At 60.6% G+C, this 26,535-nt stretch overlaps 3 protein-coding genes across 5 annotated transcripts; all 3 read right to left on the bottom strand.

The window, feature by feature from the left end:
- Window positions 1–248: 248 nt before the first annotated feature.
- Window positions 249–6,411, bottom strand: HNRNPUL1 (heterogeneous nuclear ribonucleoprotein U like 1). The gene is made up of 14 exons (XM_058859817.1): window positions 6,173–6,411; window positions 5,426–5,665; window positions 4,647–5,163; window positions 4,379–4,452; window positions 4,161–4,300; window positions 3,879–3,978; window positions 3,528–3,640; window positions 2,898–3,164; window positions 2,477–2,599; window positions 2,104–2,232; window positions 1,524–1,692; window positions 1,061–1,255; window positions 395–476; window positions 249–336 (listed from the first exon to the last, which is right to left on the bottom strand). The coding sequence occupies exons 1-14, from the start codon at window positions 6,330–6,332 to the stop codon at window positions 249–251; spliced, it is 2,397 nt and encodes a 798-aa protein (XP_058715800.1). The 5' UTR covers window positions 6,333–6,411.
- A 768-nt stretch (window positions 6,412–7,179) lies between these two features.
- AXL (AXL receptor tyrosine kinase) lies at window positions 7,180–19,396 on the bottom strand. Its single transcript, XM_058859820.1, has 20 exons — window positions 18,880–19,396; window positions 17,569–17,764; window positions 17,079–17,182; window positions 16,508–16,690; window positions 15,722–15,802; window positions 15,055–15,218; window positions 14,570–14,930; window positions 14,244–14,386; window positions 13,657–13,795; window positions 13,208–13,237; window positions 12,727–12,853; window positions 12,519–12,589; window positions 12,338–12,433; window positions 11,847–11,924; window positions 11,665–11,757; window positions 10,810–10,940; window positions 9,953–10,062; window positions 9,390–9,549; window positions 8,651–8,787; window positions 7,180–7,555 (listed from the first exon to the last, which is right to left on the bottom strand). Exons 1-20 carry the CDS (start codon window positions 18,980–18,982, stop codon window positions 7,234–7,236), a joined length of 2,829 nt encoding a protein of 942 aa, XP_058715803.1. The 5' UTR covers window positions 18,983–19,396; the 3' UTR covers window positions 7,180–7,233.
- Window positions 19,397–20,244: 848 nt separating this feature from the next.
- On the bottom strand, window positions 20,245–25,902 carry RAB4B (RAB4B, member RAS oncogene family). Of its 3 annotated transcripts, XM_058859822.1 has the most exons (9): window positions 25,821–25,902; window positions 24,683–24,763; window positions 24,232–24,346; window positions 23,639–23,701; window positions 22,895–23,049; window positions 21,985–22,080; window positions 21,203–21,346; window positions 20,717–20,733; window positions 20,245–20,683 (listed from the first exon to the last, which is right to left on the bottom strand). In XM_058859822.1, exons 1-7 carry the CDS (start codon window positions 25,834–25,836, stop codon window positions 21,231–21,233), a joined length of 642 nt encoding a protein of 213 aa, XP_058715805.1. In that variant the 5' UTR covers window positions 25,837–25,902; the 3' UTR covers window positions 20,245–20,683; window positions 20,717–20,733; window positions 21,203–21,230. The 3 variants fall into 3 exon arrangements, 2 of the variants coding, with proteins under 2 accessions (XP_058715805.1, XP_058715804.1); XR_009279931.1 differs by having other exon boundaries at window positions 20,245–20,733; window positions 21,171–21,346; XM_058859821.1 differs by having other exon boundaries at window positions 20,246–20,733.
- Between the last annotated feature and the right edge of the window lie 633 nt (window positions 25,903–26,535).

Raw genomic sequence — 26,535 nt, 5'->3', positions numbered from 1 at the left:
GTTTTCAGGGTATTCTGGTGGGGTTTGGGGTATTCTGATGGGATTTTGGGGTATTCTGATGGGATTTTGGGGTATTCTGGTGGGGTTTGGGGTATTCTGGTGGGGTTTGGGGCATTCTGATGGGATTTTGGGGTATTCTGGTGGGGTTTGGGGTATTCTGATGGGATTTTGGGGTATTCTGATGGGTTTTGGGGCACCGGGGGCCGCTCGGGGGGCTCTGTGGGGCTCGGGGTGCTGCTTCGCGCTCCTCACCTGTGGGCCCTGTCCGTAGGCGGCCGTGGGGGAGGGGGCGGCGCTGGGGGGGCTCCCCCCGGGGCTCTGGAACCCCCCCGAGGCCTGGGGGGGAGGGGGAGGGAGGGGCAGGGTGGGGGGAGGGGCGGGGGGGCGGCCCCGCCCCGAGGGGGGGGGAGGGGCGTCCCGGGATGGGGGAGGGGCGCCGCCCCAGCGAGGGGGGGGGAAACCCCCCCGGGGATACCCTGTGGGGGGAGGGGACACGGGGTCACCCGGGGGGCACCGCGGTGGCCCCTCCCCCCCTCTGTGCCCTCCCCCCCATTGTCCCCCTCCCCCCCCCCCCCCCCCCGTGTTTGGGGTGGAACCGCCCTCGGTAAATCCTATGGGAATTCTATGGGGGAACCCAATGGGAATCCTATGGGAATTCTACAGGGGAATCCCGAGTGAATCCTATGGGAATCCTATGGGGGAATCCTATGGGAATCCCTTGGGGGAACCCTATGGGAATCCTATGGGAATTCTACAGGGGAATCCCGAGTGAATCCTATGGGAATCCTATGGGGGAACCCAACGGGAACCCTACAGCAACCCGATGGGAATCCCATAGGGGAATCCTGAGTGAATCCCATAGGGGAATCCTAAAAGAATCCTATGGGAATCCTAAAGGAACTGCACGGGAACCCCACGGGAACGCTTTGGGAACCTGATGGATATCCTATAGGAATGCTGGAGTGGAATCCTATGGGAATGCTATGGGAACCCCATGGGAACCCCCCGGGAGCCCCCCCAGCCGGACCCCGCGGTTCCCCTCCGGTCCCGGGGCTCTCACCGGTGCCGTTGCCGGCCCCACGGAACGCTCGCGTTCCCGGGAAGGTCCCGGTGCCGCGGCCGCGCTCCGGGCGCCGCTCGGCGCTGCGACCCTCGCGGTTGTAGCGGCGCACGAGCGCGGCCGCCTCGGCCCGCGGCAGCTCCACGAACTGCACGGCCTCCAGGAACTCGCCCGCCTCCGGCAGCGTGAAGTTGGCTACGGGATAACGGGACTTGGTGACCCCAAAAATCCCCCAAAAAAACATCCCCAAAACTCCTGAGAATCCCCAAAACTCCTGAGAATCCCCAAAACCAGGAGTGGCTGCAGCTCCATGAACTGCACAGCCTCCAGGAACTCGCCCACCCTGGTTTTTTTCCCATTTTCACCCCGTTTGTTTCCCATTTTTCCGCCCGGTTTTTTCGCCGCTTGTGCCCCTTTTTCCCCGTTTTTCCCGAAACGCCCGTTTTTCACCCCAAAGCCCCACCCTTCATCTCGAGCACGGCGTGGTCGGGCACGTCCTTGCCCTCCTCGTCGGTGCGCCGCACGGTGCGCTCGCGCAGCTCCTGGTCCGTGGGGCAGATGACGATGGCCTTGCGCTGGAAGCCCTGGAAGGGACGCATCTTCCGCCGCTGCGCCGAGCCGTACACGTTGGTCTGGGGAGGAAAAACGGGAAAATCTGGGGTAAAACGGGGAAAATTTGGATTTTTTAGTGATTTTTTGGGGGTGTTTTTGTTGCGTTTGCTGGAAAATCGGAGATTTCTGGGCGAGAAAAGATTTGGGGACACATTTTCCACCGTAGGCGTTGGACTGGAGAAGACATCAGGAAAATCGGGATAAAGTGGGAAAAAATGGGAGGGAAAGGGGAAAAAATGGGATGGAAAGGGGATTTTGAGGAGTTTTTGGGGTCTTTTTGTTGTGTTTGCCCTTGGGGAGCCCAGGGGGGGACAGGAGAGTGACAGGGGGTTGACAGAGGGTGACAGGGGAGTGACAGGGGGGTGACAGGGGGGGTGACAGGGGGGTGACAGGGGGGTGACAGGGGGGTGACAGTGTCCCCAGGGTGTCACCTGGTCCAGGATGTAGTTGCGGCGCTTGCGGGCAGCGATCTGGATCAGGCGGTTCAGGCACTGCGTCGCCTGCTGGATCAGCACGTCCCAGCGCCCCGCGTAGTTCCGCTGCCGCCGCAGCCCCATCACCTGCGGGCGACGCCACGGCTGCGGTGCGGCACCTGGGCACGCACCTGGGGACACGGGGACACACCTGGGGACACACCTGGGCACACACCTGGGGACACACCTGGGGACACACCTGGGGCACCCACTGCCCTGCCCCCGGGCAGCTGGGGCACCCACCCACAGCCATGTCCCTGTGTCACCCTATGTCCCCAGTGTGCCCTGGGTCACCCCGTGTCCCCAGGATGTCCCCAGGATGTCCCCATACCCTCATCTTGTCCATGATGGCGTTTGTCCCCAGGATGTTGTACTTCTTGCCGGGGTTGGCAGCCGCGTGTTTCACCGCCCACGTCGTCTTCCCCGCCGCCGGGAGCCCCACCATCATCAGCATCTGGGGACACAGCGGGGACACAGCAGGGACATGGGGACACAGCGGGGGGACACAGGGGTGACAGGGGGACACAGGTGACAATGACATCCTAGGGTCACCTTGGATATGGGACACCCTCCGAGCCACCCCGGTGTCCCTGTGTCCCAGCCCAGCAAGGTCTGGGGACACCCTGGGGACACCCTGGGGACATTCCGGGGTTGCTTTGGGGATGGGACACCCCCAGCATCACATCCCCATGATGTCCCCAGGATGTCCCAATGTCCCCAGGGTGTCCCCAGGGTGTCCCCAATGTCCCCACCTCACACTCGGCCTTGCTGCTGGGCCCGCGGGTGCCGCGCAGGCGCTGTCCGAGGGGCAGGTGCTGGATGAGGGTGAAGCCGGGGGGCAGTGGCCGCAGGGGCTCCGGCCGCTGGCCGAAGTTGAACTCCACGGCGCAGTTCTTGACCAGCACGTGCGGGAAGAGCGGCCGGCCGGCCAGCGCGTCCTTGCGCACGCGGAACGCCACGCCCTGCCAGCGGCCGTTCTTGAGGAACGACAGCTCCACCTCCTCGCCCGCCTCGAAATCCTGCAAGCACCGCGAGAACGGGGGGAAAAACGGGGGGAAAGCAGGGGAAAATGGTGAAAAAGTATCAGAAATGGGCAGAAAGGTGGAGCCAGCTGAGTTGTGGGAGCAGAAAAAGCAAAATCCCCAAATCACGGCATCTCAGAGGAGTCAAAGCACAAAATCCCAAACTCTCCAAATCCCAGAATCCCAAAATCTCCTCTGGGAGCGACCTCAGGGTCCCCAGCCCAGGAGGCAGTCACTGCCCTGGTCACCCCGCCGTCTCTCTGTGGTCACTGGTCACTCTCCAGCCACCCAGTTGCTGTCCCCAGGTGTCCCCAGGTGTGTCTGTGACCTGTCCCAGGTGTCCCCAGGTGTGCCCCTCACCGCCAGGCAGGCGATGACATCACTCTCTCCGAAGGTCTCTCCGTAGCTCTGGAATTTGGCGTCGGTGGATTTGCGGCCGGTGCCGCCGTAGCCGTAGGAGAAGGGCTCCTCCCCTGGGGGGAAAACCGGGAATTCGGGAAAAGGATGGAAAATTCTCCACAGGGAGAACGGAGTTCCCAAACTGCTCCCCACAGAGATCCCAAAATTCCCCCGTTTGGGACAAAAATTCCTGGTGGAGAGCCCAGAATTCCTTCGGGGGAGCCCCAAATGCAAACAAATTCCCTTCACAAATGCCAAAATTCCAGGAGGAAGGAGACAGCGGGGACAGTGGGGACATTTGGGGACACTCACCCAGCTGGGTGCTGCACGAGTCCAGGGACCAGCCCACTCTCACCACGTGGGGGTCGGGCTCTGAGGACGGCAGGTGCTGCACCGAGATCTCCTCCATCACCTGAGGGGACAGAGGGGACACTGGGGACATCTGAGGACATCTGCAAACATCTGCCTCCTGTCACTGGGACCTGTCCCTGTCCCCATGTCCCTGTGTCCCTGTCCCCAACCCCTGTCCTGTGTCCCAAATCCCAGGATGTCCCCAATCCCTGATCCCAGGGTGTCCCCAGGGTGTCCCCTCACCTTCATCTCGAAGCAGACGCGGCCCTGCCGCACGCCGTAGGTGGCCCTGGCCCCTGACCACAGGTAGGCGAAGCCCTCGATGGTCAGCGGGTGCCCCCCGTACCTGTCCCGCGCCACCTTGAAGTGCAGGTCACAGTTATCTGTGGGGACAGCGGGGTCACCGGGGGGACTGCGGGGGGACACCGGGGGTCACACGGGGACGTCTCAGGGACACTCACAGGTGTCCACGGCCACCAGGGAGTCGTCGAAATCCTCCTCCTCCTCCTCGGCCGGCGGCTGTGGGGAGCGGCCCCTGGGGACAGGGACGGGGACACAGATTTGGAGGGCAAGGACCTGATTTTGGGGTCAGGAACCAAAATTCCTGGTCCTAACCCCAAACTGGGGGGTCCTGACCCCAAATCTGGGGGAGGTCTCGATGCTGAATCAGGGGGGTCCAGGCCCCCCATGGAGTCTGGGGGGGTAAATTTGGGGGGGGTCTCCCCTCACCTTTTCTCCTCGCGGTGCTCGTAGTAGCCCCTCCCCCGATCCTCGAACGGACGCTTCCGGCTCGGGGGGGGCTGCGGGGGGTCAGGACCCCCCCCAAAATTCCCCCCACCCCCCGTGGGGGGAGGGGTGGCGTAGGGAGGGGGGGTGTTAAAGGGGGGGGGGGGCATGGAGTAATTAGGGGGGGTGCTGTAATTAGGAGGGGGAGGGGCACTGTAATTTGGGGGAGGGGTGTTGTAATTTGGGGGAGGGGTGCTGTAATTTGGGGGAGGGGTGCTGTAATTTGGGGGGGGAGGGGCACTGTAATTTGGGGGAGGGGTGCTGTAATTTGGGGGGTACCCCGCTGGGGGGGGAGGGGGGGCTCCGTAGCCCCCCGGAGGGGGGGGAGGGGTGGGGAAGGGAGGAGGAGGGGGGGGGAGGCCGTAAGGGGGGGTGGGGAACGTGGGGGGAGGGGGCACGGGGTAATTTGGGGGGGGGACTGAGGTGGGGGGGGGCAGCTCGTCCGGCTTCGAGTTCAGCTCTGTGGGGAGGGGGAGGGGAGAGAGGAGATGGAGACCCCTCCCCAAACACACCCAGAGACCCCCCAGAGAATCCCAAAATGCCCCCCAGAAACCCCCAAGCACAACCAGAACCCACCCCAAACACACCCAGAGACCCCCCAGATACACCCACAGCCCCCCCAGCCCCACCTGGAACAGGACAGGGGGGTCCCTGCCCAAATCCCCCCCTCCCCACACCCCCGGGGACCCCCAAAATGCCCCCCCAGAGCCCCCCAACCCCACCTGGGGGCAGCCCGGGGGGCTCCTGGTCCAGGGCTCCCCTCTCGTAGCCCGGCTCGGCTTCGGGCTCGTGACCCTCGTAGGGTTGGTAGCCCTGGGGCTCCTGGTGGCCCTGATGGTCCTGGCCCTGGTGGCCCTGGTAGCCCTGGGACTCCTGGCCTTGGTGGCCCTGGTGGCTCTGGTAGCCACCCTGAGGCTCCTGGTAGCCACCCTGAGGCTCATGGCTGTGGTTGTCGAGGCCGTCTGGGGGGAAAAAAGGGAGAACTGGGTCAGGGAAAAGCGGCGAAATTTGGGGACGGAACCCCCAAAAATCGGAGTTGTGGGGAGGGGGGGACAAGGGAGGAGCCTGGGGGGACAGGAGGGATCAGGACCCTCAGGAATGTGGGGGGGTCCCATTCCCCCAGAACCGGGGGTCTTGGGGATCCCATTCCCTCAGGCCGGGGGTCCTGGGGGTCCCATTCCCCCAGAACCGGGGTCTTGGGGATCCCATTCCCTCAGGCCGGGGGTCCTGGGGGTCCCATTCCCTCAGAACCGGGGGATCCCATTCAGAACCGGGGGTTTTGAGGACCCAGAGTCGCTCAGAACCGGGGGGTACCGTTCCCTCGGGCCGGGGGCTCAGGACCAGCCGCCCCCCTCAGGCCAGACCCTCCCCCTGCGTGAAGGCTCGCTCCAAGCCTCTCACGGAGAGCCCAGCAAATCTCCCACCCACCCCATCCCACCCCTCACACCGCGTCCCCTTCTCCCCCTTACATCGGTCCTCAGCGCCCACCGCGTCCCCCCGCCGAGCTCCTTCGCTGTCCAGCGCCGCTTGCAACCGCTCGGCCAGCTCGGCCTTGAGCCCGCGGGTGTCCAGGCCGCGGCGGCCCAGCTCGTCCCGCAGCTCCTGCACCCGCAGCCGCCGCGCCTCCATGGCCGCCCCTCACGGCCCCTCACGGGGCCCGATCAAAATGGCCGCCACCGCTCCCCCTTCCCCGTCCCGGGCCGCGCCGCGTCGTAACGCGCGCTGCCATTGGCCGTCCGCCCCACGCGACGATGTAACGACGGTTCCCATTGGTCAACACTCTCCCACCTCCCCCCGACTTCCCGCCCGGTTAAATCTCTCTTCTGATTGGTTATTTTCGTGATGCGGGCACGGCCACGCCCACGGCGGCTTCTGCGCGTGGGGCCGCTCGTGTTGCCCGGCAACGGCAGCCGCGCTCTCATTGGCTGCGGCCATCTGGGCGTGGTCTGAGGCCACGCCCCCGCTCTGTCCCCGCCCCCCGAGCCCCCAAATTCCCACGGGACCCCCGAGACCCCCCCCAAAAACCCAAAACCCCCCTAAAACCCCCCCAAAAACCCAAACCCCCAAAAAAGTGAGGCCGGTACAGGACAAGGAATTTTATTGGGGGTGTGGGGGGCTTTGGAGGGGTCCCGAGGGGGGTCCCTTTATTTTGGGGGGGTCCCTGGGGGTCCCAGTACCTTTGGGGGGGGTCCCTTTATTTTGGGGGTGTCCCACAATGCCCAAGTACCTTTGGGGGGGGTCCCTGCTTTTTTTGGGGTGGTCCTGGGAGCGGTCCCTTTATTTTGGGGGGGTCCCAAAAGGATCCTTTCCCTTCTGGGGGGGTTCTGGGGGGGTTTCCTTCACTTTGGGGGGGTCGCAGGGGTGCCCCAGTACCTTTGGGGGTGTCCCTCCTATTTGGGGGGGGTCCTGTCCCTCGAGGGCCCCCCCCGAGTCCGTCCAGCGTGCGGGGGGGGAGTCCCCCCAATTTGGGGGGGGGGGAGGTCCTTGGCAGTGCCGCAGCTTTTTTTGTTTTTGGGGGGGGGGTTCCCCATCACGCCCCCTCCTCAGAAGCCCCAAAGTCGGGGGGGACCCCCCCAAAATCGGGGGGCTTTGGGCACAGCACGTAGCGGCCGGGCCCCCCCGCCTCGCTGCCGGGGGGCTCCGGGGGGGGGTCCGGGAGGGCTTTGGGGGGCTCGGGGGGGCCCCCGGCAGCCGCCCCTCCCCCCCCCCGGGCCATGTTGACATAGAGGGGGTCGGGGGTCCCCGGGGGGGGGGGCAGCCCCCTCAGGAGCCCCCCCAGGGCCCCCCCCAGCTCCTCGAAGGTGGGGCGGGCGCGGGGGTCGGCGGCCCAGCAGCGGCGCATCAGCGCGTACCTGCGGAAATGGGGCGGGGGGCGTCGGGAATGGGGCTGGGGGCGTCGGGAATGGGGCTGGGGGTGTCAGAAATGGGGCGGGGGGCGTCGGGAATGGGGCTGGGGGTCAGGAATGGGGCTGGGGGCGTCGGGAATGGGGCTGGGGGCGTCGGGAATGGGGCTGGGGGGGTCCGAAATGGGGCGGGGGGCGTCGGGAATGGGGCGGGGGGCGTCGGGAATGGGGCTGGGGGCGTCGGGAATGGGGCGGGGGGCGTCGGAAATGGGGCTGGGAGTGTCGGGAATGGAACTGGGGGTGTCGGGAATGGGGCTGGGGGCGTCGGAAATGGGGCTGGGGGCGTCGGGAACGGGGCGGGGGGCGTCGGGAATGGGGCTGGGGGCGTCGGGAATGGGGCGGGGGGCGTCGGGAATGGGGCTGGGGGGGTCCGAAATGGGGCTGGGGGGGTCCGAAATGGGGCTGGGGGTGTCGGGAATGGGGCGGGGGGTGTCGGGAATGGGGCTGGGGGTCAGGAATGGGGCTGGGGGCATCGGGAATGGGGCTGGGGGCGTCGGGAATGGGGCTGGGGGCGTCAGGAATGGGGCTGGGGGCGTCGGGAATGGGGCTGGGGGTGTCGGGAATGGGGTGGGTGGTGTCGGGAATGGAACTGGGGGCGTCGGAAATGGGGCTGGGGGTGTCGGGAATGGGGCTGGGGGTCAGGAATGGGGCTGGGGGCATCGGGAATGGGGCTGGGGGTGTCGGGAATGGGGCTGGGGGTGTCGGGAATGGGACTGGGAGTGTCGGGAATGGGGCTGGGGGTGTCGGGAATGGGGCTGGGGGTGTCGGGAATGGGGATGGGGGGGTCCGAAATGGGGCGGGGGGCGTCGGGAATGGGGCTGGGGGTGTCGGGAATGGGGCTGGGGGCGTCGGGAATGGGGCTGGGGGTGTCGGGAATGGGGCTGGGGGTCAGTGGTCACTCACAGGTGCAGTGGACACTGCGGGGGTTTGGTGGGTTGGGTCAGGGGTCATTGAGGGGGTTTGGGGGTCACTGGGGGGGTTTGGGGGTCACTGGGGGGTCAGTGGGGGGTCAGGGGTCACTCAGAGGGGTCAGGGGTCACTCACAGGTGGGGTGGACACTGTGGGGGGGCCCCCAGCCGCCGCCCCCCCCTCAGGAACTCGAAGACTTCGCTGTTCTCCAGCCCCGGGTACGGGGTCAGGCCCCGGGCGGCGATCTCCCACATGGTCACCCCGAATGACCACTGCGGACACGGAGAGACCCCAGAGTGACCCCAGGGTGACCCCGGAGTGACCCCGGAGTGACCCCAGAGTGACCCCGGAGTGACCCCGGAGTGACCCCAGAGTGACCCCAGAGTGACCCCGGAGTGACCCCAGAGTGACCCCGGAGTGACCCCGGAGTGACCCCGGAGTGACCCCGGAGTGACCCCAGAGTGACCCCGGAGTGACCCCTTGGTGACCCCAGAGTGACCCCGGAGTGACCCCGGAGTGACCCCAGAGTGACCCCGGGGCACCACCCCCCATGTCCCACATGGTCACTCTGATGGGGTCACCAAGGGGTCACTCCGGGGTCACCAAGGGGTCACTCTGGGGTCACTCTGGGGTCACTCTGGGGTCACTTGGGTCATCCCCACCATGGTCACTCCGAGTGACCGCTGAGTGGACAAAGGGGTCCCTGAGGAGCCAGACCGGGGCTCCTGGGTTTGGATTTTTGGGATTTTGGGGGGATTTTTATGAAACTTCTCTGAGGGTTTTTATGGGATTTTTATGGGTTTTTTGGGATTTGGGGTTTTTGGGCTGCCTGAGCACATTTCTGGGGCAGTTTTGGGGGTTTTTGGGGTCTCACCACGTCACTCTTGGTGGTGTAGACGCGCTCGGCCAGGCTCTCCAGGGCCACCCACTTGACGGGCACGGGCGCCCCGCGGCCCTGCCGGTAATACTGGGAGCCGCCCACCTGCTTGGAGAGCCCGAAATCGGCCACGCGCACCCGGAGCCGCTCGTCCAGCCTGGGGACACGGGCACAGCGTCAGCGCCCCGCAACACCCGCACCCCAAAACCACCGATTCCCCAAAATCCCCAAATCCCAGGCATCCCCCAGATCCACCAACCCCCAAAGACCCAAACACACAAATCCCAAACCCCAAAACCCCAAATACCCAAACCCCCAAATACCCAAACCCCAAATCCTCAAATCCCAATAATCCCCCAAACCCCCAAATACCCAAACCCCAAATCCTCAAATCCCCAAATCCCAATAATCCAAATAATCCCTCAAATCCTCAAGAGTCTCCCAAAACCCAAGATCCAGACCCTGCCTTGATGTCCCCAAATGTCCCCAAATATCCTCGATGTCCCCAAATGTCCCCCCGTGTCCCCAAATGTCCCCCCGTGTCCCCCCCGTGTCCCCACATGCAGTTCCGCGCTGCCAGGTCCCGGTGCACGAAGTTCCTCTGGCTCAGGTAGCTCATCCCGGCCGCGATGTCAGCCATGAATCCCAGCAGAGTGCGCGGGGACAGCGCCTGCGACAGCCCCAAAAATCCCAAAATGTCCCCCAAAACCTCCCTGTAACGGCGCCGGGAAAATCCCCCCCCGAAACGCCCCCAAATCCCAAAAAATCCCCCCTCAAAACCCCCCAAATCCATCCCCAAATTTACCCTGAATCCCCCCCAAACCGGCCTCAAAATCCCTCCAAATCCATCCCAAAATCCTCCAAAATTCCCTTTAAAATTCCCCCAAATCCACCCCAAAATCCTCCAAAATTCCCTTTAAAATTCCCCCAAATCCACCCCAAAATTCCCCCAAATCCACCCAAAATCCCACCCAAAATTTGCAGGAACCCACGCAGGGCCCCAGATTTGGGGTTTTGGGGGGTTTTGAAGGGGATTTTTGGGGTTATTTTGGGGGGATTTTGGGGGGATTTTGGGAGGATTTCAGGGGGGATTTTGGGGATGACTTTGGGGATGATTTTGGGGTTATTTTGGGGTTATTTTGGGGGGATTTGGGGAGGATTTCGGGGGGGATTTTGGGGATGACTTTGGGGATGATTTTGGGGGGATTTTGGGGTTGTTTTGGGGGGATTTTGGGGGGATTTAGGGAGGATTTCAGGGGGGATTTTGGGGATGACTTTGGGGATGATTTTGGGGGGATTTTGGGGGGATTTTGGGGGGATTTCGGGGGGATTTAGGGAGGATTTCAGGGGGGATTTTGGGGATGACTTTGGGGATGATTTTGGGGGGATTTTGGGGTTTTGGGGAGGGGTCTCTCACCGTGGGGGGGTCCCCGAGGCGGGCGCAGAGCAGGAAGCTGTGCAGGTCCCCGTGGGCCATGAAGGGCAGGAGGACGATGGGGGCGGGGGGGGCCCCCTCCGAGCCCCTCCCCCACGGCTGCAGGCAGACCCCTGGGGGGGGAGAGGGGCGGAGTCAAGCCCCGGACCCCCCCAGATTTGGGGTTCAGGACCCCCGAAATTGGGGTGTGGAACACCCTGAACCCCCTGCCAAATTTGGGTGTGAACCCTGCCAGGATTGGGGATGGGAAACCCCCAAAAACGGGATCCAGAACCCCCAAAAATGGGGCTCAGAACCCCCAAAAATGGGGCTCAGATCCCCCAAAAATGGGGCTCAGATCCCCCCAAAAATGGGGCCCAGATCCCCCCAAAAATGGGCCTCAGAACCCCCAAAAATGGGGCTCAGATCCCCCTAAAAATGGGACTCAGATCCCCCCAAAAATGGGGCTCAGGACCCCCCAAAAATGGGGCTCAGATCCCCCCAAAAATGGGGCTCAGAACCCCCAAAAATGGGGCTCAGATCCCCCCAAAAATGGGGCTCAGGACCCCCAAAAATGGGGCTCAGATCCCCCTAAAAATGGGGCTCAGAACCCCCAAAAATGGGGCTCAGATCCCCCTAAAAATGGGGCTCAGATCCCCCCAAAAATGGGGCTCAGAACCCCCAAAAATGGGGCTCAGATCCCCCCAAAAATGGGGCATCCCAGAGCAGATTTGGGAGGGATTTGGGGTTGATTTTGGGATGATTTGGGGGCGATTTCGCTGTTGATTTTGGGATATTTTGGGGGTGATTTTGGGGTATTTTTAGGGTGTTTTTGGGGCAGTTTTGGGGGTTTCTCACCGATCAACTTCATGACGTTGGGGTGGTCAAACTCCTTCATGCAGGCGGCCTCGCTCAGGAAATCCTCGAGCTCCCCCCGCGAGCAGATGGCCACTTCGGGGTGAATTTTGGGGATTTTGGGGGAAATTTGGGCAAATTCCAGGACTTGGGGGTGGATTTTGGGGGGGTTTTGGGGTCCTCACGTTTCATTGTCTTCACGGCCACGCGCAGCACCCCCGAGTCCTGGTGCAGAGTCCCCTCCACCACCGAGCCGAACTCTCCTGGGATTGTGGGGGGTCCCAGAGGGATTTGGGGGAGGTTTGGAGAGATTTTGGGGCTTTGAGGGGATTTGGGAGGGTCCTGAGGGGTTCTGGGGGGGGGATTTGGGAAGGCCCCAGGGATTTTGTGGGTTCCAGGGGGCTCCAGGCTGATTTTGGGGATGGTTTTGGGGGTCCTCAGGGATTTTGGGGGTTCCTGAGGTGATTTTGGAGTGTTTGGGGGAATTGAGGGGGCTGCTGGGGGGACTTTGGAGGGCCCCACTGGATTTCTGTGGCTTCGGGGGGGGGTCCAAGCTGATTTTGGGGTGTCCCAGGGAGTCCCGAGTGGATTTTGGGGAGATTTGGGGTGAATTTGGGGGATTCTGGGGGGGTTTGGGGTGGATTTTGGGGGGATTTGGGGGATTTTGGGGACTCACCCTCGCCCAGGGTCTTGCCCAGCGCCACCCGGTGCCGCTCCACGAGGACGTCCCGGAGCTTCTCCTTCAGCTCGGGGCTGATGCCCAGGCGGTTCACTGGGGACATTCGGGGACATTTGGGGTCATTTGGGGACATTCAGGGACATTTGGGGACATTCAGGGCTGTCCGAGGGTCACTCACGCGTGGCCTGGGCTGACCGGCGGCCGTAGGAGCTGCGGACACGGAAGCGAACGGCCGGAGCGAAGGCGGCCCTGGGGACATGGGCGATGTCACCGAGGGTCACGGGGGTGGCCAGGGGTGGCCAGGGGTGGCCAGGGGTGGCCAGGGGTGACCGGGGGTGGCCAGGGGTGGCCGGGGGTGGCCGGAGGTGTCCCCACTGTCCCCTCACCCGTAGCGCGTCTCTTTGTGGCGTCGCCGCGCCGCCAGCGCCAGCAGGGCCAGCAGGGCCAGAGCCCCCAGGGCCAGCAGGGCCAGCAGGGCCGGCCACCAAACACCGGCCGGAGCCGCCGGACGCACTGCGGGACAGGGGCAGTGTCAGCATCAGCATCATCATTGTCTTCATCATCATCATCATCAGCATCATCATCATCATCATCATCATCATTGTCATCATCATCAGCATCATCATCATTGTCATCATCATCTTCATCCCAGCTCCATCATCATCCTCATCCCATCATCATCATCATCATCATCATCATCATCATCATCATCGTCATCATCATCATCATCATTGTCATCATCATCATCATCATTGTCTTCATCATCCCATCCCATCATCATCATCATTATCTTCATCCCAGCTCCATCATCATCCTCATCCCATCATCATCATCATCATCTTCATCCCATCCCATTCCCCTCCTCACCCAGCTGTGTCTCCAGTGGGGCCTCTCCAGCTGTGGGGACACAAAGGGGACACTGGGGGACACTGGGGGACATTGGAGGGACTTTGGGGGGGATTTGGGGGGGATTTGGGGACATTGGGGGACACCAGGGGGACATTGGAGGGACTTTGGGGGGGATTTGGGAGGGATTTGGGGACATTGGGGGGACATTGGAGGGACTTTGGGGGGGATTTGGGGACACTGGGGGGACATTGGAGGGACACCGGGGGGATTTGGGGACACTGGGGGGACATTGGGGTTTCAGGGTTGGGGACATTTGGGGGCTCTGGGCTCGGGGGTTTGGGGGGTTTTGGGTCTGGGAAGAATTTGGGGCTTTCGTGGGGAAGAATCCTGGGGATTTCAGGATTTGGGGGTTTTTGGGGTGAATTCGGGGGTTTTGGGGTGAATTCCGGGGTTTTGGGGTCACTCACGGGGTGGCGGCAGCAGCAGGGGGGGGCTCCAGGGCCCCTCGCCCCCCCCGGTGTAGGAGACCACCCTGAGGGTGACGTTGGGGCCCAGGGACCCCAAATCCAGCGACGCCTCCTGGGCCAGCCCCACGTCCAAAATCACCTGGAATTCGGGTGGGGGGATTTGGGGGGATTTGGGAAGGATTTGGGGGGATCTGGGGGGGATTTGGGGCAGGCAACGGGGGATTCGAGAGGAAATTTGGGGGATTACGGGAAAAATGTGGGATTTTGGGGGGATTTTGTGGGAAATGGGGCGGGGAATGGGAGAAAAGGGGAGATTTGGGGACTTTGAGGAATTTTGGGAGATTTTTTTTGTGTTCTGAGGGATTTGGGGGGGGAAATTGGGGGAATTTGGGGTGAATTTGGGATCCCAGAAAGGTTTTGGGGTGAATTTGAGGGATTTGAGGGGTCCAGGGGGGAACTGTGGGGGCCCCGGGGGGATTTTGTGTGAGTTTGGGGGTGAATTTGGGGGATTTGGGGTAAATTTGGGATTTTCTGAATCCCGGGGGGGGTTTGGGGGTGAGTTTGGGGTTTTTTGGGGGGGGTCGCACCTCGGGGTGGGCGGGGGTCGCGTAGCCCACCCTGAAGCCCCCGAGGACGCCGTTGAGGGGGTCCCGGGGGGGTCCCCAGCGCAGCCGGGCCCGGCCCGGCCCCACCCAGGCGGCGCTGACGTTCCGGGGGGGCCCCTCGGGAGCTGGGGAGAGCCCAAAACGGGGGGTGAGACCCCCGAAAAAGGGGGGGAAAGAGGGGGAGGGAGAGCCCCCACCCCTCCCCCCCCGAGAGTCTCCCCCCATCCCTGAGGGTCTCCCCCATCCCCCTCCCCCCACATTTTGGGGTCTCCCCCATTCCCCAATTTTTTGGGGTCCCCTCCTCTCACCGCCCTCCTCGGTGGCCACGGGCACCCAGCGGCTCCAGGCCGACCGGCCCCGCCTGTCGCGACAGGCGACGCGCGCGAGGTATCGCGACAGGGGCCGCAGCCCCGCCAGGCGCAGGGAGAAGGGAGGAACCGGCACGGATCGCGACACGGCGGCGACAGCGGCGACATCGGCGGGATCGGCGGGATCGGCGGGATCGGCGACAGCGGCGATAGAGGCGGGATCGGCGACAGCGGCGATAGAGGCGGGATCGGCGACAGCGGCGGGATCGGCGACAGCGGCGACAGCGGCGATAGAGGCGGGATCGGCGACAGCGGCGGGATCGGCGACAGCGGCGACAGCGGCGGCGTCACCCGGGGACAGCTGGGGGACACCGCGGGGACAGCGCCGATGGCCCCGAATGGCCCCACGGGATCAATTTTGGGTCAATTTCGGGTGAATTTGGGGTGGATTTGGGTGATTTTCGGTGTCCCCGCTGTCCCCTCACCTGCACCGTGCACTCCTGGTCCCCTCCGGTGTCCCCTCGGTCCCCTCCGGTGTCCCCAAAGCCGTCCCCGGTGTCCCCAAAGCCGTCCCCGGGCTCCCAGGTCACCTCCAGCCACCGCGGCCCCGCCGCAGCCAAACCCAAATTCCTGGGGGCCGGGGCCAGCACTGGGGGGACACGGGGGGGTCAGAGCCACCCCCGGGTCCCCAAACGCCACCCCCGGGACCCCAAACGCCACCCCCGGGTCCCCAAACGCCACCCCCGGGACCCCAAACGCCACCCCCGGGTCCCCAAACGCCACCCCCGGGGCCTTTTGGGGCACTTCCCGAGAGATTTCGGCTCCGGTTTTGGGGAGATTTGGGGTCAATTTATGTTGATTTTTTGTTCGATTTCGGGGTCACTTTGGTTTTTGATGGATTTGTCACTTTGTTTTTGTTTGTCACTTTGGTTTTTGATGGATTTGGGGTCAATTTTGTGCCAGTTTTGTGTCAATTTTATGCCAATTTTCAGTCAATTTTGTGCCAATTTTTGCCCGCTTTGGTGTGATTTTTACGCCGATTTTTGGCCGGTTTCGGGCGGATTTTTGGTTCCGGTTCTGTTCAGTTCCCCCGGTTCGGGTCCGGGACCGATCCCCGCGGGTTCCCCGCTCCGGGCGGGGTCCGGGGCTCACCGGTGACGGTGGCGCTGCGGGACGTGGCCACTCCGCGCTCGTTGTGAGCCTCGCACGCGAAGGAGCTGCTGCGGTTCAGCCCTGAGGGGACAGGTGGGGACAGGTGGGGACAGGTGGGGACAGGTGGGGACAGACTTTGGTCGTTCTCCTCCCCCGGTGATGATCTGGCCCTTTTCTGATGTCCCCAAATGTCCCCAGGTGTCCCCAAAATGCCCCCAAACCTCCCCCAAATCTCCCCAAATCCCCCGAAGCACCAAATTCCCCCAAATTCCTCCATTTGCCAGCCCCCCCAAAGTCCCCAAATGCCCCCCCAAAATCCCCAGATGTCCCCAAATCTCCCCAGATGTCCCCGAATATCCCCAAATGTCCCCAAATCTCCTTTAAATGTCCCCCAATGTCCCTGAATCTCCCCAGATGTCCCCGAAGGTCCCCAAATGTCCCCAAATCTCATTTAAATGTCCCCCAATGTCCCTGAATCTCCCCAGATGTCCCCGAATATCCCCAAATGTCCCCCAATGTCCCTGAATCTCCCCAGATGTCCCCGAATATCCCCAAATCTCCCCAAATCTCATTTAAATGTCCCCCAATGTCCCCGAATCTCCCCAGATGTCCCCGAAGGTCCCCAAATGTCCCCCAATGTCCCTGAATCTCCCCAGATGTCCCCGAAGGTCCCCAAATGTCCCCCAATGTCCCCGAATCTCCCCAGATGTCCCCGAAGGTCCCCGAATCTCCCCAGATGTCCCCGAAGGTCCCCAAATGTCCCCGAAGGTCCCCAAATGTCCTCACCGGGCACCCTGAGGGTGGAGGGGCTCCGGCCCAGGGGGTCCCCGAGCCCGTTTTGGGGGGTCCCGTCCCGCAGCCAGCGGAGCCTGACGGGCTCGGGGGGGCCCCGGGCGCTGCAGCGCAGCCAAAACGGGGCCAGAACGGGCAATTCCAGGTCCTGCGGCTCCTCCAGGAAAACCGGGAGCCCTGGCAGGAATGGGGGAAAACCGGGAAAAAAATTCGGGTGAGTCCTGAGGTCGGAACCCCAACAAATCCCCCAAAAATGAGGGGTTCCGGCTGGGTCTGGGGGGTCCTGGGTGGGTTTTAGGGGGGATTCGGGGATTCTGAGGGAATTTGGGGAATTCTGGGGAGTTTCCGGGTGGGATTTGGGGTGGATTTTTGGGAATTCCGGGGGATTTTGGGAATTCCAGAAGTTCCGGGGGAATCCCAGCGGGATTTGGGGAATCCTGGGGCGACCGTCGGGAATTTCGGGGGGCTCTGGGTGGGTTTTAGGGGGGATTCGGGGGTTCCCATGGGGAATGTTGGGAATTCCAGGGGGGATTTTGGGAATTTTGGGACACCTCCCCCCCCTCACCTGCCAGCTCCAGGTGAGCCTCGCGGGACAGGAGCCGCTCCCCGCCCCCGAGGCGGGCCCAGCACCGGTACCGGCCCGAGTCGGACGCAGACACCGGGGACAGCCTGGAATTCGGGGGGATTTGGGGAATTTTGGGGGGATTTGGGGAATTCGGGGGACATTTTTTTGGAATTCGGGGAGTTCGGGATTTTGGGATGGGGAATTTGGGATTTGGGGATTTGGGACCAGGACTTTGGGAAAATTGAGGTTGGGAATGGGGGGGGGGGGGGATTTGGGATTTTGGGGGTGAAAACGGGGGATTTGGGATCGGGATTCCGGGATTCGGGGTTGGGGGTTTTGGGGACGTGAGGACACCGGTGGCATCGGTGACACCCAGGTGGCATCGGTGACACCCAGGTGGCATCGGTGACACCCAGGTGACACAGGAGGTACCCCGGGTGCCCCAGGCTGTCCCCAGGTTGTCCCCAGGTGCCCCCCCCCGGTTGCCCACCTGAGCTGGCTGGTGGCCACCCAGGCCCCCCCCGGCAGGGCCACCTGGGCCAGGTCGCTGTCCCCGTCCAGGGCGGCTCCGTCGCGCTCCCAGCCCAGCTCGGGGGGCTCCTCGTCCCCCCGAGCGCGGCAGCGCAGCCTCAGGGACCCCCCCGGGGCCGCCCGCGCGTCCGAGGGGTGCTCCAGGAACTGCAGCCCTGGGAACCCCGAAACTCCAACAATTCCCCCCCAAAAAAATCCCGAAATTCCACCAAAAAAAATCCTCCCCCCCAAAAGATTCCCCCCCCAAAAAATTCCGCCCCCCCAAAAAATGTTGGAAAACTCCCCAAATTCTGCCCCCAAAACTGGGTCAGGGGTTCGGGGTTTTGGGGGGATTTGGGGGGGGGGAGGGGTTTGGTATTTTTGTTATTTTTTATTTAATTCCCGATACCCCCAAAATCGACACCAAACATTCCCAAAAATCGACCCCAAATCAGCCCCGGAATGGCCCCAAAATCGCCCCAAAATCTGAGTTTCCCGTTTCCCTTCCCACGCCCCTCCCCCCCTCCCTCGGGACCCTCCGGAATCCCGGGAATTTCTCCAAATTCCCAAAAAAAACCGAAATTTGGGTGGGGAAGGGGTCCCAGCTGTGGGGTGGGGCCGGGGGTGGGGAGGGACCCCCGCCCATCCCCGGGGGGGGCCGCACCCCCAATTTTGGGGTGGGGGAAGGGCGCGGGGACCCCTCCCAAAAATGGGGGGGGGGGTGGGAAGGGGGAGGGGTCAAACCCTAAAAACTGCGGAACCTCAAAACCGGGGGAGTCCAAAAGTTTGAGAACCCCGAAATTTGGGTTCCCTAAAATCGGGAATCCCCAAAATCGGGATCCCCCTGAGCCTGAGACCCCCCGAAATCGGGACCCCCCCCCAAAACAGGAACCCGCCAAAATCGGACACCCCAAAAGCGGCAAATCCCAAAATTGAGATTTCCTAAAATCGGGACCCGCCCAAAACCGGGACCCGCCCAAACCCGGGGCTCCGTCCCCAGAACCCCCCAAAAAATCGGGACCCTCCTGTCCCGGGACCCCCCAAAATCGGGAACCCCAAAACCGGGATCCCCAAAACCGAGAAACCCCAAAATCGGAATCCTTCAAAACCGGGACCCCGAAAATCGCGACAGCCCAAAACCGGGACTCCAAAAATCGGGAATCCCAAAAAAACCGGGAACTCCCCCGTCCCTGGGACCCCCCAAAAACGGGACCCCCAAATTCGGAGCCCCCAAATTCAGAGCCCCCAAATTCGGAGCCCCCCAAATTCGGAGCCCCCCATTCGCTCTCACCGGGCGGGGCCGGGGTCGCTCCCAGCGCGGCGATCGCGACCAGCAGCGACAGCGGCGACAGCGGCGACAGCGGCGGGGGGGCCCCGCAGAGCCCCCCCCCCATGGCCGGGACCCCCCGCACCGGGAGGAGGAGGAGGAGGAGGAGGAGGAGGAGGGAGGGGATGGGGATGAAGGTCTCTGGTTAACGGAAAGGAGGAGGAGGAGGAGGATGGGATGAAGGTCCCGGGATAGCGGAGGAGGAGGAGGAGGGTGGGGATGAAGGTCTCTGGTTAACGGAAAGAAGGAGGAGGAGGAGGAGGAGGAGGACGGGCGGGGATGAAGGTCCCGGGGATGACGGAGTCGGAAAAGTTTTCCCGGGATGACGAAGAGGAGGAGGAGGAAAGTCCCGGGATGGAGGAGGAGGAAGCGGAGGAGGAGGAGGAGGAGGATGGGATGAAGGGCCCGGGATGACGAAGAGGAGGAGGAGGAGGGAGGGGATGGGATGAAGGCCCGGGGATGACGAAGAGGAGGAGGAGGAGGAGGAAGAAAGTCCCGGGATGACGGAGCAGGGAAAGCTTTTGCCGGGATAGCAGAGGAGGAGGAGGAGGAGGAGGAGGAGGGGGTGGGAGGAAGATCCCGGGATGAGGAAGAGGAGGAGGAGGATGAAGATCCCGGGGTAATGGGGAGGAGGAGGAGGAGGAGGAGGAGGGGGTGGGAGGAAGATCCCGGGATGAGGAAGAGGAGGAGGATGAAGGCTCCGGCATCACAAAGATTTTCCCGGGATTTTCCGGCCGTGCTCGAAGCGGCCAGAGGGGACCTTGGGGACAATCCCTGACCTTGGGGACAATTCCTGACCTTGGGGACAATTCCTGACCTCGGGGACAATCCCTGACCTTGGGGACAATTCCTGACCTCGGGGACAATCCCTGACCTTGGGGACAATTCCTGACCTTGGGGACAATCCCGGCCCAAATCCCCCCAAAAGTCCCAAATCCTCCCCAAACGCCAAATTCCCGCCCCGCCCCAAACCCCAAATTTCCCCCCCGAACGCCCAAACGCCACCAAAAAAAAATCCCCAAATTTCTGCCCTAAAACCCCCAAATTCCCCCTCAAAACCCTCAAGTTTTCTCCCAAAAATCTCCAAAATTCCCCCAAAATTCGGCTCAGGGGGGAAATCCCCCCCCCCCCAAAAAACCCCAGCGGCCCCGCCCCAAAAATCACCAAAAAAGCTGAAAACGTAAATTTTTTATTTCACATTTTTCACACCTCGGGCGGGGGAAGCCCCGGAATTCCCGGGGTTTTTCCCGGGATTTTTTTGGGGGGCGGGGGGGGGCGGGGAGGGTCCCCAACTTTTCCAGCCCCCCCCGGCGACCCCTGCCCAAAATTCCTGCCCCTCCCCCCTCCCCAAATTAAGTGCAAATAAATAAAACAAGGAAAAAAGAAAAAAAAAGAGAAAAAAAAAAGGGAAAAAAAGGAAAAAAAAAAGACCCCCCCCCCAATTTGGGGGAGAGGGGGACGGAGGAAAAATTTGGGAGAGGGGGCGACCCCCACCCCCCCCGAAAACATTGGGGGACCCCTCCCAAAAAACTGGGGGGACCCCCCAGAAAAAAATCCCGCTTCAAAAAACGCCAAAACCACCAAAAAATGGCAAAAAAAGGCAAAAATAAACCCGGGAAATTTGGGGGGAAACCCCCAAAAACCGCACTGGGGGGGGGAGGGGATCCCCCTCCGGAATCCAAGGGATTCCTGGGAATTCTTTTGCCCAAAAGCAGCGGATTTGGACCCCAAATTTGGGTTTTTGGGGGCGGCGGGGGAGGAGAGACCCCCCCAAAAATTCCTGGGGGGGTCCCCGAGATCCAGCGGAGGCACCTGGTCCTGGAGGGGGGAAAAAATGGGAATTTTAGGGAAAGGGGGAATTCTGAGGAATTTGGGAATTTTTGGGGGGTTAAATTCGGTGGGGGGGGTTTCTTGATTCTAGGGAATAATTTAGGGAATTTTTTGGGAATCCCCATTTTGGGATCCACGATTTTGGGGGTGTCTTGAGTGGTTCCTTATTTTTTGGAGGCGTTTCCCATTTATTCAGGATCCCCATTTTTTAATCTCCTATTTTTTAGGATTCTCATTTTTTGGGGGGTCTCATCTGGATTTTTGGGGGATTTTGGGAAGGTTCTCCCCTGGATTTTGGGGTTTTATTTGGGATTTTTCAGGGAAGTCTGACCTGGACTTTTTGGGATTTTTTTTGGGTGGTTTTGGGGTATTTTTGGGGGGTTTCATTGGGAATTTTGGGGATTTTTTGAGGGGGAGAATCTCACCTGAATTTTTTGGGATTTCCGGAGGGTCTCACCTGTTTTTTGGGAATATTTTGGGGGGTCTCAGCAGCCGCAGCTCTGCCGGCTCGGGGCCGGAGCCCCCCGGGGCTGCCGGAGCTGCCGGAGCGACGCGTCCCCGTACTGGATCCCGGATCCCATCCGCTCGGGATCCAGCTCCCCTGGGCAGGGAAAGTCGGGAATTCCAGATCCCCAAATCCCCCCAGACCACCCCAAATCCCAGATCCCATCCGCTCGGGATCCAGCTCCCCTGGGCAGGGAATATCGGGAATTCCAGATCCCCAAATCCCCCCAGACCACCCCAAATCCCAGATCCCATCCGCTCGGGATCCAGCTCCCCTGGGCAGGGCAAAAATGGGAATTTCGGGATCCCCAAATCCCCTGAAATCCTCCCAAAACCATCCCAGAGTCACTGGGAAAAAAAAAAAGGGAATTTTTGGGTCCCAAAATTCCCTAAAACCCCCCCTGGTTCTCCTAAAATCCCCCCCGCAAATTCCTGGGAAAAAAAAATCAGAATTTTGGGATCCCAAAATCCCCCCCTGGATCCACCCAAACCCATCCCAGATTCCCTGGAAATTCTCCAGGAAATTCTGGATCCCAAATCCCCCCTGGATCCCTGGTCCTGGATCACTCGGGAATCCCAAACCTCCATCCCTGGGATCCAAACGTCCCAATTCCCCCGAAATCTCAACTTTTGGGAGAGAAACCCTCCTGGTTCCCAAGGATCCAAACCCTCGATCCCCGATCCCGATCCCAATTCCCGATCCCAATTCCCGATCAATTCCCGCTGGCTGGGTACCGGATTCGATCTTGTTGAGGATGGTTCGGGCGCACTTGAGGAACGCCTCCTCCACGTTCTCGCCCGTCAGCGCGCTCGTCTCCAGGAACATCAGCTCTGATTCCCGGGAATTCCCCTCGTTCCCACCGGGAATTCCCCCAGGATCCCGAATTCCCAACCCAAATTCCCACCGGGAATTCCCCCAGGATCCCGAATTCCCAACCCAAATTCCCACCGGGAATTCCCTGGGATCCCGAATTCCCAACCCAAATTCCCCCGGGATCCCGAATTCCCAACCCAAATTCCCACCGGGAATTCCCCCGGGATCCCGAATTCCCAACCCAAATTCCCACCGGGAATTCCCCCCAGAATCCCATTGCTCCCCCCAGGAATTCCCCCAGGATCCCGTTATTCCCTCCAGGATCTTCCCCCCAGAATTATTCCCCCCAATCCCATGACCACAAAATCCCATTTTTACCCATTTTCCCCCCATTTTTCTCTCGTCTTTCCCCCTCATTTTTTCCCCATTTTCCCCGATTTTTCCCCCATTTTTTCCCGTTTTTTCCCGTTTTTTTCCAGGACCGTTCTCCTGGGCGAAGCGCGAGGCCTCCAGGAACTTCTCCTCCCGATCATCCCAAACCCCGTTTTTATCCAATTTCCCCATTTTTTCCCCGATTTTTCCCCCATTTTTTCCCGTTTTTTCCCATTTTTTCCCATTTTTCCCGTTTTTCCCGTTTTTTTCCCGGACCGTTCTCCTGGGCGAAGCGCGAGGCCTCCAGGAACTTCTCCTCCCGATCATCCCAAACCCCGTTTTTATCCAATTTCCCCATTTTTTCCCCATTTCCCCCCATTTTCCCCCATTTTCCCCCATTTTTTCCCGTTTTTTCCCATTTTTCCCATTTTTCCCATTTTTCCCGTTTTTTTCCCGGACCGTTCTCCTGGGCGAAGCGCGAGGCCTCCAGGAACGTCACCTCCCGCTCGCCCTCCAGGTCCTTCTTGTTGCCGCAGAGGATGATGACGATGTTGGGGCTGGCCAAGGTCCGGGCGTCCGTCAGCCACTGCGCCAGCGCGTTGTACGTCTCCCGGCTGGCACCGCCCCGGAGCCGCCGCAATCCCGGGAATTGTCCCGGCAGCCGCGGGAAAGGGGGAAAAAAATGGGGAAAAAAAAATGGGGGAAAAATGGGGGAAAAATGGGGGAAAAAAAAGGAAAAGAAATTAAAAACCCACCCCAAAAAAACCCCCAAATCCTCCCAAATTCACAGGGCGCTGCAGGGTGGGGTGGTGGAGGATTCCCGGCTGGAATTCCGGGACCTGCGGGAATTCCGGGAGCCGCGGGAAATGGGGGAAAACAAAACGGGGAAAAAAGGAAATAAAAACGCCCCAAAAGGCAAAAAAAAAGAGTCCTGAATTGACTTGATGATGTCATAAATTGATGTGGTGACATCACACACACCAATGACATCACACACGCTCACCAATGACATCACACTCCTACCAATGACATCACACCCCCCAATGATGTCACATGCCCATTAATGACGTCACACGTGCCCACCAATGACATCCCACCCACCAATGACATCACACGCGCCCACCCATGACGTCACAAGCACATTGGCGACGTCGTGGATGAGCCGATGACGTCACGGGCGCGTCGATGACGTCACGGGCGTACCTGGTGATGTCATAGACGAGCAGCGCCCCCGCGGCCCCCCGGTAATAACTGCGGGTCACCGACCTGGGCAGGGAAAAACGGGGAAAAAACGGGAAAAAATGGGAAAAACGGGAAAAAACCGGGAATTCTGGGCGGGAACGGAACAAACCCCGAGCCGAAATCGCGCGTGGGGATCGCTAATTACCACTAATGATCATTAACGGTTCACAATCATTAACAATCAGCAAATATTCTTAATAATTGTTAATAATAATTAAGGGTGAGTAATAATGAACAGCTCTAATTAATAATAGTTAATAGTAATAATATGTAATGATTGAGTATTAGTAATAGTAATTATAATAAAAAATAACAGCTGTTAATAATAATTAATTAATTGGTAAAAGAGGTGGAAATTGAGGGGAAAAAAGAGGGGAAAAGCCAGGAAAACTGGTGGGGAAAAAAGTGGGAAAAAAAACATGGAAAAAAAAAAGGGAAAAAATGAGGAAAAAAAAGAAAAAAAATTGGGAAAAAGGAGAGGAAAAAAGGAGGAAAATTGGGAAAAAAGAAGGAAAATTGGGATAAAGGTGGGAAAAGTGGGAAGGAGGAGGTACCTGAAGCGCTCCTGGCCGGCCGTGTCCCAGATCTGAAGTTTCACCGTTTTCCCGCCCACGTTGACGACCTTGGAGCCGAATTCCACCCCGATGGTGTGGTTGGAATCCTGCTTGACTGGGAAAAACGGGGAAAAAACGGGAATTCCGTGGGATGGGGGAGCGGGGATGTCCAGAATGGGGGGGAAATGGCCCCAAAATGACCCAAAATGGCCCAAAATTGGCTCCAAATGCCCCAAAATGAAAGAAAATGCCCCAAAAGTGACAGGAAATGCCCCAAAATTCCCAAAAGTTGCATTAAAAAGCAAAATCCCACAAAAGAAGGAGGGGAAAAAGCCTCCAAAGGGCTCAAAAAAGTAAAAAAAAAACCGAAAATGCCTCCAAAAATCTCCCCAAAATTCCTTGGACCGCCCAGAATTCCCGAAAATTCCCGAAATTGCCTGGAATTCCGTACACTTGCTCTCGATGAAGTGGTGCAGCAGGCAGGACTTGCCGGTGCCGGCGCTGCCGATCACCAGGAACTTGAAGAGGAAATCTGGGGGGAAAAAGAATTCCCAAAATTCCCGAATTTTCCTTACGGGGACCCCAAAACTCCCAGATTTTCCTTATGGGGACCCCAAAATCCCCGATAGGGACCCCAGAATTCCCAGATTTTCCTTATGGGGACCCCAGAATTCCCAGATTTTCCTTATGGGGACCCCAAAATCCCCTATAGGGACCCCAGAATTCCCAGATTTTCCTTATGGGGACCCCAAAATTCCCAGATTTTCCTTATGGGGACCCCAAAATCCCCTATAGGGACCCCAAAATTCCCAGATTTTCCTTATGGGGACCCCAAAATCCCCGATAGAGACCCCAGAATTCCCAGATTTTCCTTATGGGGACCCCAAAATCCCCGATAGGGACCCCAGAATTCCCAGATTTTCCTTATGGGGACCCCAAAATCCCCTATAGGGACCCCAGAATTCCCAGATTTTCCTTATGGGGACCCCAAAATCCCCGATAGAGACCCCAGAATTCCCAGATTTTCCTTACGGGGATCCCAAATTGGGAAGAATCCGCTGCCCACGGAACCCAATTCCCAAAAATTCCCTCCGAGGACCCCCAGGTTCCTCCATGGGGACCCCGAGACCCCCCTGGACCCTCCAGAGGCTCTCCCAGACCCCTATAGATCCCCCAGACCCCTACAGATCCCCTATAGATCCTCTATGGATCCCCTATAGATCCCCTATAGATCCCCTATAGATCCCCTATAGATCCTCTATGGATCCCCTATAGATCCCCTATAGATCCCCTATGGATCCCCTACAGATCCCCTATGGATCCCTTATAGATCCCCCATGGATCCCCTACAGATCCCCCAGAGATCCCCTACAGATCCCCCAGAGATCCCCTATAGATCCCCTATAGAGCCCCCAAATTCCCTTTAGGGACCTCCACACCCCCCCGAATCCGCTACAGAGACACCCACACCCCCTGCAGAGATCGCAGAATCCCTCCCAGACTCCCCGAACCCCCCCAGACCCCCCCAGGCCCCTATAGATCCCCTATAGATCCCCCCCAGGTCCCCTATAGATCCCCTATAGCCCCACCGTAGGTCTCGGACATGCTGGAGCCGGGCCGGGGCACCGGGAGCAAAGATGGCGGCGCCCGGGGAAGCCACTTCCGGGTGTTCTGCGCATGCGCCGGAGGGAGAGCGCCAGGAGATGGGCGGGGCTTAGCGGAAAAACCAATGAGGAGGCGGGGTATGAGCCACAGGGGGCGTGGCCACAATGAGGGCGGGAACCGTGAGGGGAAAGGGGCGTGGTCACATTAAGGGCGGGAACCGTGAGGGGAAAGGGGCGGGGCCAAGGAGACCGGCGCCGGTACCGGCTCTGAGAGCGGCACCGCTCCGGTACCGGGACCGAGACCGGAACCAAAACTGCTCAGGGATCAGGATCGACACCGGGATCGGCACCGGGATCGCTCTGGGACCGCCGGGTTTTCTCCGGTGAGCTTTTGCCGCACTCCCGGGTGGGACCCGCCTGGTTCGTCCCGGGCCCTTCCCGGCTCCAGAAGCAGCAGAACGAACCTTGTTGATCCTAAACCCCTCCCAGATGCTCCTAAACTCTCCCAGTAGTTCCTAAACCCCCCCCCAAATCCCCCCAGTAGCTCCTAAACCCCCCCAGTCAGTCCCAGACCCCCCCAAATCGCTCCCAACCACCCCGGACACCCCTGAACTGCCCCTCAGTCGCTCCTAAACCCTCCCAGTTTGTCCTAAAACCTCTCCGAGTCGCTCCTAAACCTCCCTGGATGCCCCAAACCCCC

Source organism: Poecile atricapillus, chromosome 31 (genome assembly GCF_030490865.1).
Source record: "Poecile atricapillus isolate bPoeAtr1 chromosome 31, bPoeAtr1.hap1, whole genome shotgun sequence".
Lineage (NCBI taxonomy): Eukaryota > Metazoa > Chordata > Aves > Passeriformes > Paridae > Poecile > Poecile atricapillus.
Note: the sequence above shows the minus strand (reverse complement) of the source record. Positions and strands in the feature narration are given on the sequence as shown.

Excerpts from the sequence above, each read along its gene's own strand:
- HNRNPUL1 (XM_058859817.1), bottom strand. The coding sequence starts at position 6,332 with ATGGAGGCGCGGCGGCTGCGGGTGCAGGAGCTGCGGGACGAGCTGGGC. Across the intron at positions 2,600-2,897 it reads GCAGCAAGGCCGAGTGTGAG|ATGCTGATGATGGTGGGGCT; the intron begins GTGGGGACATTG and ends CTGTGTCCCCAG. Across the intron at positions 477-1,060 it reads TGGGGCCGGCAACGGCACCG|GGTATCCCCGGGGGGGTTTC; the intron begins GTGAGAGCCCCG and ends CTCCCCCCACAG.
- AXL (XM_058859820.1), bottom strand. The coding sequence starts at position 18,982 with ATGGGGGGGGGGCTCTGCGGGGCCCCCCCGCCGCTGTCGCCGCTGTCG. Across the intron at positions 17,765-18,879 it reads AGCGACCCCGGCCCCGCCCG|GGCTGCAGTTCCTGGAGCAC; the intron begins GTGAGAGCGAAT and ends CGGGGTTCCCAG. Across the intron at positions 13,796-14,243 it reads CGACCCCCGCCCACCCCGAG|GTGATTTTGGACGTGGGGCT; the intron begins GTGCGACCCCCC and ends CCCGAATTCCAG.
- RAB4B (XM_058859822.1), bottom strand. Across the intron at positions 24,347-24,682 it reads CCACTTCATCGAGAGCAAGT|TCAAGCAGGATTCCAACCAC; the intron begins GTACGGAATTCC and ends CGTTTTTCCCAG. Across the intron at positions 22,081-22,894 it reads GCGCTTCGCCCAGGAGAACG|AGCTGATGTTCCTGGAGACG; the intron begins GTCCGGGAAAAA and ends CCCGGGAATCAG.